At 46.5% G+C, this 12,111-nt stretch overlaps 1 protein-coding gene across 3 annotated transcripts in view; it reads left to right on the plus strand.

The window, feature by feature from the left end:
- EHBP1L1 (EH domain binding protein 1 like 1) overlaps positions 1–12,111 on the plus strand; it is a 56,850-nt gene that overhangs the window by 42,573 nt on the left and 2,166 nt on the right. For all 3 annotated transcript variants that reach the window (XM_087705315.1, XM_087705316.1, XM_087705317.1), the window contains 4 exons: positions 1,191–1,311; positions 6,148–6,247; positions 8,410–8,483; positions 11,426–11,540. In XM_087705315.1, coding sequence (XP_087561441.1) covers positions 1,191–1,311; positions 6,148–6,247; positions 8,410–8,483; positions 11,426–11,540 — 410 coding nt within the window. The remainder of the gene's footprint in view (positions 1–1,190; positions 1,312–6,147; positions 6,248–8,409; positions 8,484–11,425; positions 11,541–12,111) is intronic.

Below are 12,111 nucleotides of genomic sequence, written 5' to 3' on the forward strand. Positions count from 1 at the left end.
TTTTGTAAAGGTACTTGCAAAACTGGCGGAAGCTCAAAAATCCCTTCAGAAATTCAGCTTTTTCGAACCCGGAAAGTTTCTAGCCCTCGTGAGGTCTGAGAACACGAGCTTCTGGTGAAGGGCGTCTCATGACCGCTGTCAAATCATGTGGAAATGGAGCAATTGTTGTTGACTTTCTTTCTTTGTGGTTGCTGGGCTGCAGGGGAAAAAAACGAACAGGGCTCTATTTGTTGTGATCACGGGTTCAAATTCAGGGAGAATGAGCTTCTTTCCCTCCCCCCCCCCCTCCTGAGATGTCCAGTCTGTTTAACAGGACAGGAAACAATTCATTTCACAACCGAATTGCGAGAACTTTGCGAGGAGGAATTCTGGTTGTCACGTTGCAAAACGAGGCAAGGCAAATGATAGATGTTTTTCTTTCTTATTTTAAAAAAAAATGTCTTTTAGTCCTGAGGACTAGAAGCTTCATTTTTAAAATCAGGAGTCACATGCTTTTCTGCCCCATTCTTATTTTTTTAATTAAGTTTTTTATATTTCCATTTCCATAACATATAACCACAAGTATACTATTAAGTAACCAACATCGTATTGTATTGTTAAATGTTTACATCAATTCACCTTACCATCAACTCCCCAAAAACAATTATTGGCTCTTCTGCTCTCTATATACCATGTTTGCACCTTGTCCATCACTTTCTTCCCCCTCTCTCCTCCCCCTCCCTACCTCCTTTCTTCCCTCTGTGGTCCTTCCCTTCTCTACTTCCCCTTCCTCTCCCCCTCCTCCTTTTCTGCCCCATTATTTAAAGGGAAGATTTTTCTCCCCCTGGAAGGAAAGGGGGGTTTTTGGGTGAAAGTCAGCCCAATACAGTTTCCTAAAGATTACCCCAAATTTTAGATGCTTTCTTGAACTTGGCTACTGAATTAAAGCAGTTTTCTTGATTCGAATAACAGAGCTGAGCTGGCAGCTGATTCAGAGAATGAGGAGGGTTGGGGAGGAACACGGGCCAGTCCTGGAGTCTGGGGAAGGCTCAGATGAGGGCTCTGCATCGGAGGCAGAGAGGGGGCCAGGGCCATATGCCAGTTATCAGCTGCCTTCCGAGTCAGACATAAGTGGAGCAGACAAACAGCTGGAGCCTGTTCCCAGTGTGGTGGTAAGTCGACTACCTGGCCCTTCCTTTGCTTGATTGTAGAAATTTCAAGACACCAGCCAGTACGTGGTCGCCGAACTGCGGGCGTTGGAGAACGAACAGAAGCAGATCGACGGGCGGGCAGCGGTGGTGGAGAAGGAGTTGCGGGCTCTAATGCAAACAGGTAAGGCAAAAGGAGCATCAGCACCTGGGAGACAGAGAGAGGGAGGGAGGGAGGAGGAACAGCTGGGTCCAGTGCCTGATGCACAGATGGACAAAAGGCAGAGGAGAGGAGAGCAGTGGAAATCTATGGGCCGGTCCTTGGACGGAAGAGCCACCACTGCTAGCAAGCCCCATCTTAGCTCTGGGGATAAAAGGCAGGGGGCATAGATTAATAGATGTGACAGAGGAGAGGAGAGCAGTGGAAATCTATGGGCTGGTCCTTGGGACGGAAGAGCCACCAATGCCAGGGAAGCCCCACCTGAACTCTGGGGATCAAAGGCAGGGGGCAGAGATGAATAGAAGTGACAGAGGAGAGCAGTGGAAATCTATGGGCCGGTTCTTGGGACAGAAGAGCCACCGCTACTAGCGAAGCCCCACCCGAGCACTGGGGATAAAAGGAAGGGGGCAGAGATGAATAGAAGTGACAGAGGAGAGGAGAGCAGTGGAAATCTATGGGCCGGTCCTTGGGATGGAAGAGCCACCACTGCTAGTGAAGCTCCACCCTAGCTCTGGGGGATAAAAGGCAGGGGGCGGAGATGAATAGATGTGACAGAGGAGAGGAGAGCAGTGGAAATCTATGGGCCGGTCCTTGGGATGGAAGAGCCACCACTGCTAGCGAAGCCCCACCCGAGCTCTGGGGATAAAAGGCAGGGGGCAGAGATGAATAGATGTGGCACAGTGGCAGACGACTATTCATCTCCCTGCCAGATGGACTTGTTAGCCTGCGGTGAGAGAGAAACCGTTTGCCGGGGCTGCCGGCACTCCTAATAAAGGAATCATTGCTTCAACTACAGACGGTTTTGTGTTGCTTGGGGAGCTGGGTCAGAACACTGGCTGAACATTGGGTATCATCCCAAAAGTTCTGGAGCACCAACTTGGACACCGCCATCGGCATTGACAAATTCACTGTCGGTCAATTGCCAAAGGCTCCTTGACTCGGAACAGCTTACAGCCGGGAGCAGAGAAAACTAATCCTTGGGCTTACGACCGCAATTGAGCCCCGAATTTATGTCGCTAAGGGAGACCTCTGTCAACTGGGTTTGGCCCCGTTTTACGACCTCTCTCGCCACGTTCGTTCAGCGAATCCCTGCCGTTCTTCAATGAACAATACGGTTGTTAAGTGAATCTGCCTTCCCTTTGTGAGAAGATCTCTAAAGGGGGAATCCTGGGACACTGGGACCGTAATAAATTTGAGCCAGTTGTCAAAGCATCCAAGTGTAAATTGTGGGCTGCAATGGTCGTGAGCGTGAAAAACAGTCGTAAGTCGCTTTTTTCAGGGCTGTTGCAACCTTGAAGGGTCACCCAAAAATGTTGTAAGTCGAGGACTGCCTGTAATTTGTGGGAGTGAAACCCTGGTTGCTAGTCGACTTTGTAATGTCAGAAAAAGGAAAATACAAATATATTTCTGGGATTCTGCTGCCATCTGCTGTCTGAATTGTGGGACAGTGCAAGGATCCACTTTTGGGCCTCCAATTTAAAATATTCTCAGTTTTGGGGGGAAATCATTGGGCTATACTTCAGCAGTCCAAGATGGTTCCACCACAAAACCGTGTTTGACTAAACCGCGCTCGACGAAACCGCGTAGCTGACGTCATCAACAGCGCGACAACAGCGCGGAGACAGAAGCATGCTGTAAACGCTAAACCTAAAATTAACCCCTAAACCTAACCCCCCCTAAACCTAACCCCCCTAAACCTAATCCTAAACCTAACCCTTAACCTAACCCTAACCCTAATCCTAACCCTTAACCTAACCCTAAACCTAACCCTAACCCTTAACCTAACCCTAAACCTAACCCTAACCCTTAACCTAAACCTAAAGCTAACCCTAACCCTTAACCTAACGCTAAACCTAATCCTAACCCTTAACCTAACCCTAAACCTAACCCTAACCCTTAACCTAACCCTAAACCTAACCCTTAACCTAAACCTAAAGCTAACCCTAAAGCTAACCCTAAACCTAACCCTTACCTTAAGTTGAATCGGCTTGCTTTCAAAGCGCTATTTAAAGCGCCCTTCTTTCTCCGCGCTGGCTGTTGTCGCCCTGTTGATGATGTCAGCGACGCGGTTTAATCGGGCGCGGCTTAGTCGAGCGCGGTTTTGTCGTGCCACGGTCCAAGATAGGCAGCCCAGGATGGTCGCTTCTTTATAATTCCTAAATTTAAGGAGTTATAAAGTATAATCGCAGAGGATAATTTGCAGTATCCCCCAGCACACCTTAGCTGATTTGAAAAAAGCTAAGCAGGAATTTGTAGATGTTCCTATTGGTTTGGCCATCCAGAATAGTTCCAGTTCCTCTCGTGAAAATTAATTGCCCGCTGTGGGTCAGGAAGCTTCCTCTGCCCACTTCCCATACCGAATATCCCTACCTTCCATGCATACATCCACCAACATGAAAAAAGGGATAATTTTTGTCATCCATGTGAAAAAGGAATACAGGTAGTCCTTGCCTTTCGGCCATTCGTGATCCTTTTTCACACTTTACGACCGATCACAATTTGGACACTTGGCAACTGGATCCTATCTGGGGGTGATGCTGTCTAAACCCACATTTTTCCCCCTATCTTATCAAGTTGAAGGTTGTGGTCTACTTTTATCAAATGCCTTACTGAAGTCCAAGTAAATGATATCCATCTTAGGAGAGATTTCCAGAGGGGGAGTTTAAGTTTAAGTTTTATTTATAGGCCGCCCAATCCCGGAGGACTCCGGGCGGCTTACAGAAGGGGAAAGAAAGGAAATAAAATAAAATAAAAATAAAATAAGACAAGTTAAAAACAACACAAATACATTCATTTCAGTCGGGGCTGGACCTCAACAAGGAGGTCAACAGCCCCACGCTTGCCGGGACAATAAGAACAATGAATCAGTGGGACAACTTGCCCCCAGAAGTTGTGGATGGTCCATCACTGGAGATTTTTAGAAAGAGATTGGACAGTCATTTGTCTAAGATGGTATAGGGCAGTGATGGGCAACCTTTTTGGCGTGGTGTGTCAAAAATCGGCAAAAAATCGAGCATAACTCGCGTTGTGTGTCACTTCGACAAAAACATAATTTTGCGCAATTTATAGTTTAAACTACAAAAATGTATAATTGCAATATATAATTGTATTTAATAAACCAAAAACAAATTATTTAACATACCTGCTTAGTAACTTCTTTCATCCTCACTTTTTTCCAAGAGCTGGGAATGATTAGTTTCAAAATGTCTATTTATATTCCACGTTCTGCTTACTACCATTTCAGTACATAGAACGCAAAATGATCTGCCATTTTTTTCTATAATGCCATACATCTCGCTCCATGTCTCTTGAAAGGGTCGGCCACTGCACTACCACTCCCTTTACTTAACCTTTGTTTTTTATTTTTTGGATGCTCCATCAGTAGGCCAGTGACAGCAGATAGAATTATAGATAGCCAATTAGGGGTTAATTAGCCTAACAAGCTAACACAACCTCCCCCTCACTTATCTCAGTTATTGTGGGCAATTACAAGTCCATGGCACCCCAATAGTTGCTGCTAATGGCGCTCACAGTTCCCGTTGGCACTCCGCTGTTCCCTGCTGTGGTGCGGTCGTAACCGACAGTCCCAGGAGTAGACTCTCTGTGCCGGCCTGACTGGAGAGAGGCGCGCACTGTTCCCGCGCTCCTCTCCTGCGGGTCCTCCCTCGCCGCGCTGATGACGTGTGTGCGCACGGCCCACACGCCTTACCAGCAGCCCCTGCGCTCAGAAAGGGGCGGCGGCGATACAGTAAGTGAGTGTGGGCGGGGGAGATCACACGCCCCCCCCCCCCGTTCCTCCAGCACAGATTCTTTCATCCTCGGCGGCCGTGCAGGAGCCGAGGATGAATCGCATGAAATCCTGTGCGTGTCACCCCAAATGGCTACACGTGTCAGCACTGACACGCGTGTCATAGGTTCGCCATCACTGGTATAGGGTCTCCTGCCTGAGCAGAGGGTTGGACTAGGAGACCTCCAAGGTCCCTTCCAACTCTATTATTCGAAGGAGAAGGAGAGAAGGTTCTCCTGCTTGAGCCGGAGGTTGAACTAGAATCCATCTGGTGGCGACACTGTCTAACTCACATTTTCCTGCCTTATCAAGTTTACTTTATCAAATGCCTTACCGAAGTCCAAAAGTAAATTATATCCACAGCATTCCTCCGGTCCACTAATTTTTGTCACTTTGTCAAAGAATGCAATAAGATTATGACGGTGGCCATATCCCCGGGATCACACTGAGCCGAGGTGGCGCAGTGGTTAGAGTGCATTACTGTAGGCTACTTCAGCTGACTATTATCTGCAGTTCAGCGGTTCAAATCTCACCGGCTCAAGGTTGACTCAGCCTTCCATCCTTCTGAGGTGGGTGAAATGAGGACCCGGATTGTTGTTGGGGGCGATATGCTGACTCTGTAAACCGCTTAGAGAGGGCTGAAAGCCCTATGAAGCGGTATATAAGTCGAACTGCTATTGCTATAATCCCCATTCGCGTCCATCTGACAAGCCAAGTCCCGACGGGGAAACCAGTTCCACTTAACAACCGTGTCACCAACTTAAAGATCTGCAGTGATTCTCCTAAAAACGGTGGCAAGGAAAGTCGTAAAATGGGGCAAAACTCCCGTTAGCAGCTGTCTCGCTTAGCAACATATATTTTGGGCTCAATTGTGGTCATAAGTGGAGGAGTAACTCAAGTGATCTTCTCTGCAGGGGTTGAAGTTAGATGCCGAGCGGTTCAGGCAGACCGATGGGGTCAGGCACTAGAAGCCATTGGGCACCCATTCAGTCACTCCTTGTTTTCCCTATTAGGTGCAGATAAATTGAAGGAGGAAGAACTGATCCAGGAATGGTTCACCCTGGTCAATAAGAAGAACGCCCTGATCCGACGACAGGACCAGCTACAGCTGTTGTGAGTAGGAGAAAGAACAAGCACCGTTCAGTTACACTTCTATATACAGGTAGTCCTTGCAGTGGTGCGGTGTATCTGCTGAAGAAAACTCCGCACTGGCAACGGGGAGGGAATCTGGCCAGTAAAATGCTCAGCTCCATTCAGTTGCCCAGAGTCCACCCCACAAGGGATTATGGGGCCTCACAATCAGGAAGCTGTGAGTTGGATCCAAGGTAGAGGCAGATATTTCTCTCTCTGGGCACAATGAGATATGTATCTGCTGAATAAAACTCTGCACTGGCAACGGGGAGAGCATCTGGCCAGTAAAATGCTCAGCTCCATTCATTTGCCCAGAATCCACCTCACAAGGGATTATGGGGCCTCACAATCAGGAAGCTGTGAGTTGGATCCAAGGTAGAGGCAGATATTTCTCTCTCTGGGCACAATGAGATATGTATCTGCTGAATAAAACTCCGCACTGGCAACGGGGAGAGCATCTGGCCAGTAAAACGCTCAGCTCCATTCAGTTGCCCAGAGTCCACTCCGCAGGACATGACGTCGCTAAAAGAAGATGATACAGGTAGTGCTTGACTTACAACAGTTGATTTAGTGACTGTTCATAGTTACAACAGCCCTGGCAAAAGTGACTTACGACCATTTTTCACACTTAACAGCCGTTGTGGCATCCCAATGGTCACCTGATGAAAATTCAAATGCTTGACAATGGGCCCATATTTATGATGGCTACAGCATCCCAGGACCACGTAATCCCCTTCTGAGAGCTTCTCCCAAGCAGCATCAACGGGGAAACCCGATTCGCTTAACAACCGCATGACGTTGTGATTCACTTAACAACCGTGGCAAGAAAACTTGTAACACGCATTCAGCGGCAAAACCCACTTAACAGACGTTTCACGTAGCCACAGAAATCTGGGGGGGGGGTGTTTCAATTGTAATCATAAGTCAAAGGACGACCTGCAGTTCTCGGCATACGACCGTAATCAGGGCTGTAATTTCTGCCGTAACTTAGTGCATTCGCAAAATGGCCATCCCGCGAGTGGATCTGATTTACGAGCATTTTTACTATGGTCACCAAGTGAATCATGCCGTCATTAAATGAAATACACAATCGTTCAGCGAATCCTCCGCATTTGCTGAGTGAATCCAGATTCCCCCAGTTAACTTTTACAAATCGTAATTACGTGATTGGATTACAAGACTCTTTATCAATGCCGGTCAGTGGCCAAGCACCCGAATTGCAATCAAGGGACCACGGGGGTGATGCAGTGGCCGCTGGTGCGAGGATCAAGTTACAAGTCACTTTTCCCAAGGCTCACCATAACTGGAAATAAACGTTGAGCTGTTATTCAAAGGAATGACCGTTAGCCAAGGAACTAAATCTATTTGCTGTTAAGATTAAAACCCAAGACATTATGGCATCTTAGTTTCCTTTGCGTGGTTTGGGGGGGTGGATCTTTAAATGGGACACCCCCATTTTGTCCATTCCTTGAAGCCTCCCCCACATGCATTGCACCCCGATTTTGTGTGATCCTCCTGGAATTGAGCCTTGTTGTGACCTGCCGGCGGCCAGCAAAATTGGCAGCAGAGTCGGACAGTGAGGAGGTTGGGGAGGAACATGGGCCAGTCCTGGGGGCTGAGGAACACTCACTCGAGGGCTCTGCGTCGGAGGCAGAGAGGGAGCTAGACAGCAGCGAGGCAGAGGAACAGCTGGAGCCTGTTCCCAGTGTGTGCATGCACAGAGCAGCCAGAAGTCAAGAACAGCTCAGAAAGCAGGGTTGACTTGGGAGTAAAGCCACACCTTGGAGGTGATTGGCCCCTCCCAGAGAAGACAAAAGGGGAGCGAATGGGGAGGGGGCTTTTGCAGGAAACAATTCGCCCCTTCGGTCGTTTCAAGAGCAGAAAGTTAAAGACTCTGTGCCAAGGGTGGCCTTGCCCTGCGTTTGGAATCTAGTTATCTGGCAGCTCTCCGAGCGAGATAAGGTGCGTGTGGATAAACATTCCTTTGAAAGACTTTTTGCCAAGCCTTGCTGGCTGGGAATGAAAGGAATTCACAGTCGTGTAAATAAAAGGAGTTTTGCCGGGACCAAGACTCTGCTTCATGTTTTTTTTAAGGAAGCCTGGATCAAAAACAGGCCTGAGTATCACTGCTTGTATTTTTTCAGGATTGAAGAGCAAGACTTGGAAAGAAGGTTTGAACTCCTGAGCCGTGAACTTCGCACCATAATGGCGATCGAAGGTGAGGGCACACACACCCTTCGAGTTAAAAATGGGCGCCAGATCTAAAACCAGAAACATTTTTGCTGGGCATTTTACCGGAAAAATACAATAAAGGGAATACATATTTAATTTTACACATGTTAACAGCAGCTAGAATTGTGTTTGCACAACACGGGGAAAGTGAAGAGATCCCTACAGAGGAAAATGTAATAAAATATATATATATTAGAATATGCAGTAATGGATGGATTAACACTTAAAATTAAAGAGAAACGGAATCCCTTTTAACATGGGACTTATTTTATCAATGGCTAACTAGCAGAAAGGGGATGCGGTGGCTCAGTGGCTAAAATGCTGAGCTTGTTGGATCAGAAAGGTCGGCAGTTGGGTGGTTCAAATCCCCAGCGCCGCGTAACGGAGTGAGCTCCCGTTCTTTGTCCCAGCTTCTGCCAACCTAGCAGTTCGAAAGCACATCAAAAATGCAAGTAGAAAAATAGGGACCACCTTTGGTGGGAAGGGAACAGCATTCCGTGTTCCTTTGGCGTTGAGTCATGCCAGCCACATGACCACGGAGACGTCTTCGGACAGCACTGGCTCTTCGGCTTTGAAACGGAGATGAGCAGCACCCCCTAGAGTCGGGAACGACTAGCACAGATGTGCGAGGGGAAGCTTTATCGAACTAGCAGAAAGAGAAGTTCGAAATTTGGAAGTCTAAGAGAATGATGAATTACATAAGGAAGGATTATTAAAATGGGCAAGCAAATATTATTATAATGTTGTTATTCATGTTATGAATGTTATTGTTATTATGATTACTTTTTCCCAAAATTAATTGGACTCAGACAACATACTGTATGTTGAAATGGAATTTTTTATATTTAATAACTTTTTAAAACTTGAAAAGAGGGAGAGAGAAAGAAAGAGGAAGGAAGGAAGGAAGGAAGGAAGGAAGGAAGGAAGGAAGGAAGGAAGGAAGGAAGGAAGGAAGGAAGAAAAACAACTGAGCACTAGGGTTCATTGTAGCTTCCTGGAACAAAAAGCACAAGGAGATTGGAATTCGTGTCTCCAGAGGGCCTACCTTACAAGGTAGTTGTAGTCATTCAGATCAAGAAGTTGGAGGGTGGGGATAAAAACACAGGTCCCGCCTCCCAGCTGCTGACCCTACTCTCTGTTTATTGGCTCCCGGAGATAGTGATCTATGACACAGGGCCTTTTTGACATTTCTTAAACAGGGAGGTCCATGTGTTGGTTCTCTTTTTCTCAATTCCTGTTTTGTTATGTTTTGAAATCCCTCATTTTTGATGTAAGGCTGTTTTTCAACCAGGTTAACCCTTTCCCTGCTATTTTTTCCCCCAGCCTTTCAGAGGGTGGTTTCAAGAGTTGGAATAATCTAGGGTCTCTTACTTGAGCAGGGGGTTGGACTAGAAGACCTCAAAGGTCCCAACTCTATTATTCGGAGGAGGAGAATGGAGGAAGAGAAGGAAATGGAGAGAAAGCTCTTCTGCTTGAGCAGTGGGTTGGACTAGAAGACCTCTGAAGTCCCTTCCAACTCTATTATTCGGAGGAGGAGGAGGAGGAGGAGGAGGAGAAGGAAAGAAGAGTCTCCTGTTTGAGCAGGGGCTTGGACTAGAAGACCTTTAAGGTCCCCTCCAACTCTATTATTCTAAGGAGGAGGAGGAGCAGAAGGAAAGAAGGGTCTCCTGCTTGAGCAGGGGGTTGGACTAGAAGACCTCTAAGGTCCCCTTCAACTCTGTTATTCGGAGGAGGAGGAGGAAAAGGAAAGATGCTTTCAAATGCCTTACTGAAGTCCAAGTAAATGATATCCAACTAAGGAGAAATTTTTTGACAGTGAGAACAATTAATCAGTGGAACAACTTGCCTCCAGAAGTTGCAAGTGTTCCATCACTGGAGATTTTAAAAAAGAGATTGGACAGCCATTTGTCTAAGATGGTATAGGGTCTCCTGCTTGAGCAGGGGGTTGGACTAGAAGACCTCTAAAGTCCCTTCCAAGTGTATTATTCTGAGGAGGAGGAGAAGGAAAGCAAGGTCTCCTCTTTGAGCAGGGGGTTGGACTAGAAGACCTCCAAGGTCCCTTCCAAGTCTATTATTCAAAGGAGGAGAGAAAGGTCTCCTGCTTGAGCAGGGGGTTGGACTAGAAGACCTCTAAAGTCCCTTCCAAGTGTATTATTCTGAGGAGGAGAAGGAGAAGGAGAAGGAAAGCAAGGTCTCCTCTTTGAGCAGGGGGTTGGACTAGAAGACCTCCAAGGTCCCTTCCAAGTCTATTATTTAGAGGAGGAGAGAAAGGTCTCCTCTTTGAGCAGGGGGTTGGACTAGAAGACCTCTAAAGTCCCTTCCAAGTCTATTATTCAGAGGAGGAGAGAAAGGTCTCCTGCTTGAGCAGGGGGTTGGACTAGAAGACCTCTAAAGTCCCTTCCAAGTGTATTATTCTGAGGAGGAAAAGGAGGAGAAGGAAAGCAAGGTCTCCTCTTTGAGCAGGGGGTTGGACTAGAAGACCTCCAAGGTCCCTTCCAAGTCTATTATTCTGAAGAGGAGAGAACGGTGTGCTGCTTGAGCAGGAGGTTGGACTAGAATCCACCAGGTGGTGGCGCTGTTTAACTCAACTTTTTCTATCTTATCAACTTGGAAGGTTGTGGTCTACTTTATCGAATGCCTTCCTGAAGTCCAAAAAGTAAATTATATCCGGAACAACTTGCCTCCATCACTGGAGGTTTTTAAGTGGAGATTGGACAACCATTTGTCTCAGAGGGTATAGGGTCTCCTGCCTGAGCAGGGGGCTGGACTAGAAGACCTCCGAGGTCCCTTCCAGTTCTATTCTGAATTGAAAAAAAATAAGTTACTCCGCTGTTTGTATATTCTTCCCGAATCAATTGGGAAAGGCAGCCAGGAAATCTACTTAAAGAACAACTTGATGGAAAGCCTGTTTTTTTTTCTGCTCCGCAGACTCGCTCAAAACAGAAGCCCAGCGGCAACAGGAGAAACTTCTCCTGGCAGAACTGGTCTCACTGGTGAATCAGCGTGATGAATTAGTCAGAGATCTAGATATCAAAGAGCGCATGTAAGTTGGCCTCATTCTTTTTCTTTTGTCTTCCTTCCTACGCTCTTCCTTTCCTTCTTTCTTTCTCTTGTTTCCTTCTTTCTGTATGTCCGTCCTTCCTTATTTTCTTCTTTCTCTCTCTCGCCTTTCTCTACCCTTCCTTCCTCTCCTTTTCTTTTTCTTTCTCCTTCTCTCTTTTATCCTCTTTCTCTCCTTTCTTTCCTTCTCTCTCCTTTCTCTTTTCTTCTCCTTTGCTTTCCTTTCTTTCCTTATTTCTCCTTTCTCTTTTCTTCTCCTTTGCTTTCCTTTCTTTCCTTATTTCTCCTTTCCTTCCTTCCTTCCTTCCTTCCTTCCTCCTTTTTTCTTATCTCATTTCCTTCCTCTTTCTTATTGTTTCCTCTCCCTCTTCCCTTCTTTTCTTTTCCTCCTTTGTTCCTTTTTATTTTTTCCCTCTTTCTTTCTTTCCTTTCTTTTTTTTCTCTTCTTCCTTCCTTCCTTTATCTTTCTTTTTTGTTTCCTTTTTTCTTTATACAATCTGAAGAGAAACCAGTTTATACTCTGGTTTCTCTTCAGATTGTATAAATTTTTCACC

This window comes from Thamnophis sirtalis, unplaced genomic scaffold (assembly GCF_051295495.1).
Source record: "Thamnophis sirtalis isolate CommonGarterSnake01/CBP01778 unplaced genomic scaffold, rThaSir2_p1.2 scaffold_2, whole genome shotgun sequence".
In the NCBI taxonomy this organism is placed as follows: domain Eukaryota; kingdom Metazoa; phylum Chordata; class Lepidosauria; order Squamata; family Natricidae; genus Thamnophis; species Thamnophis sirtalis.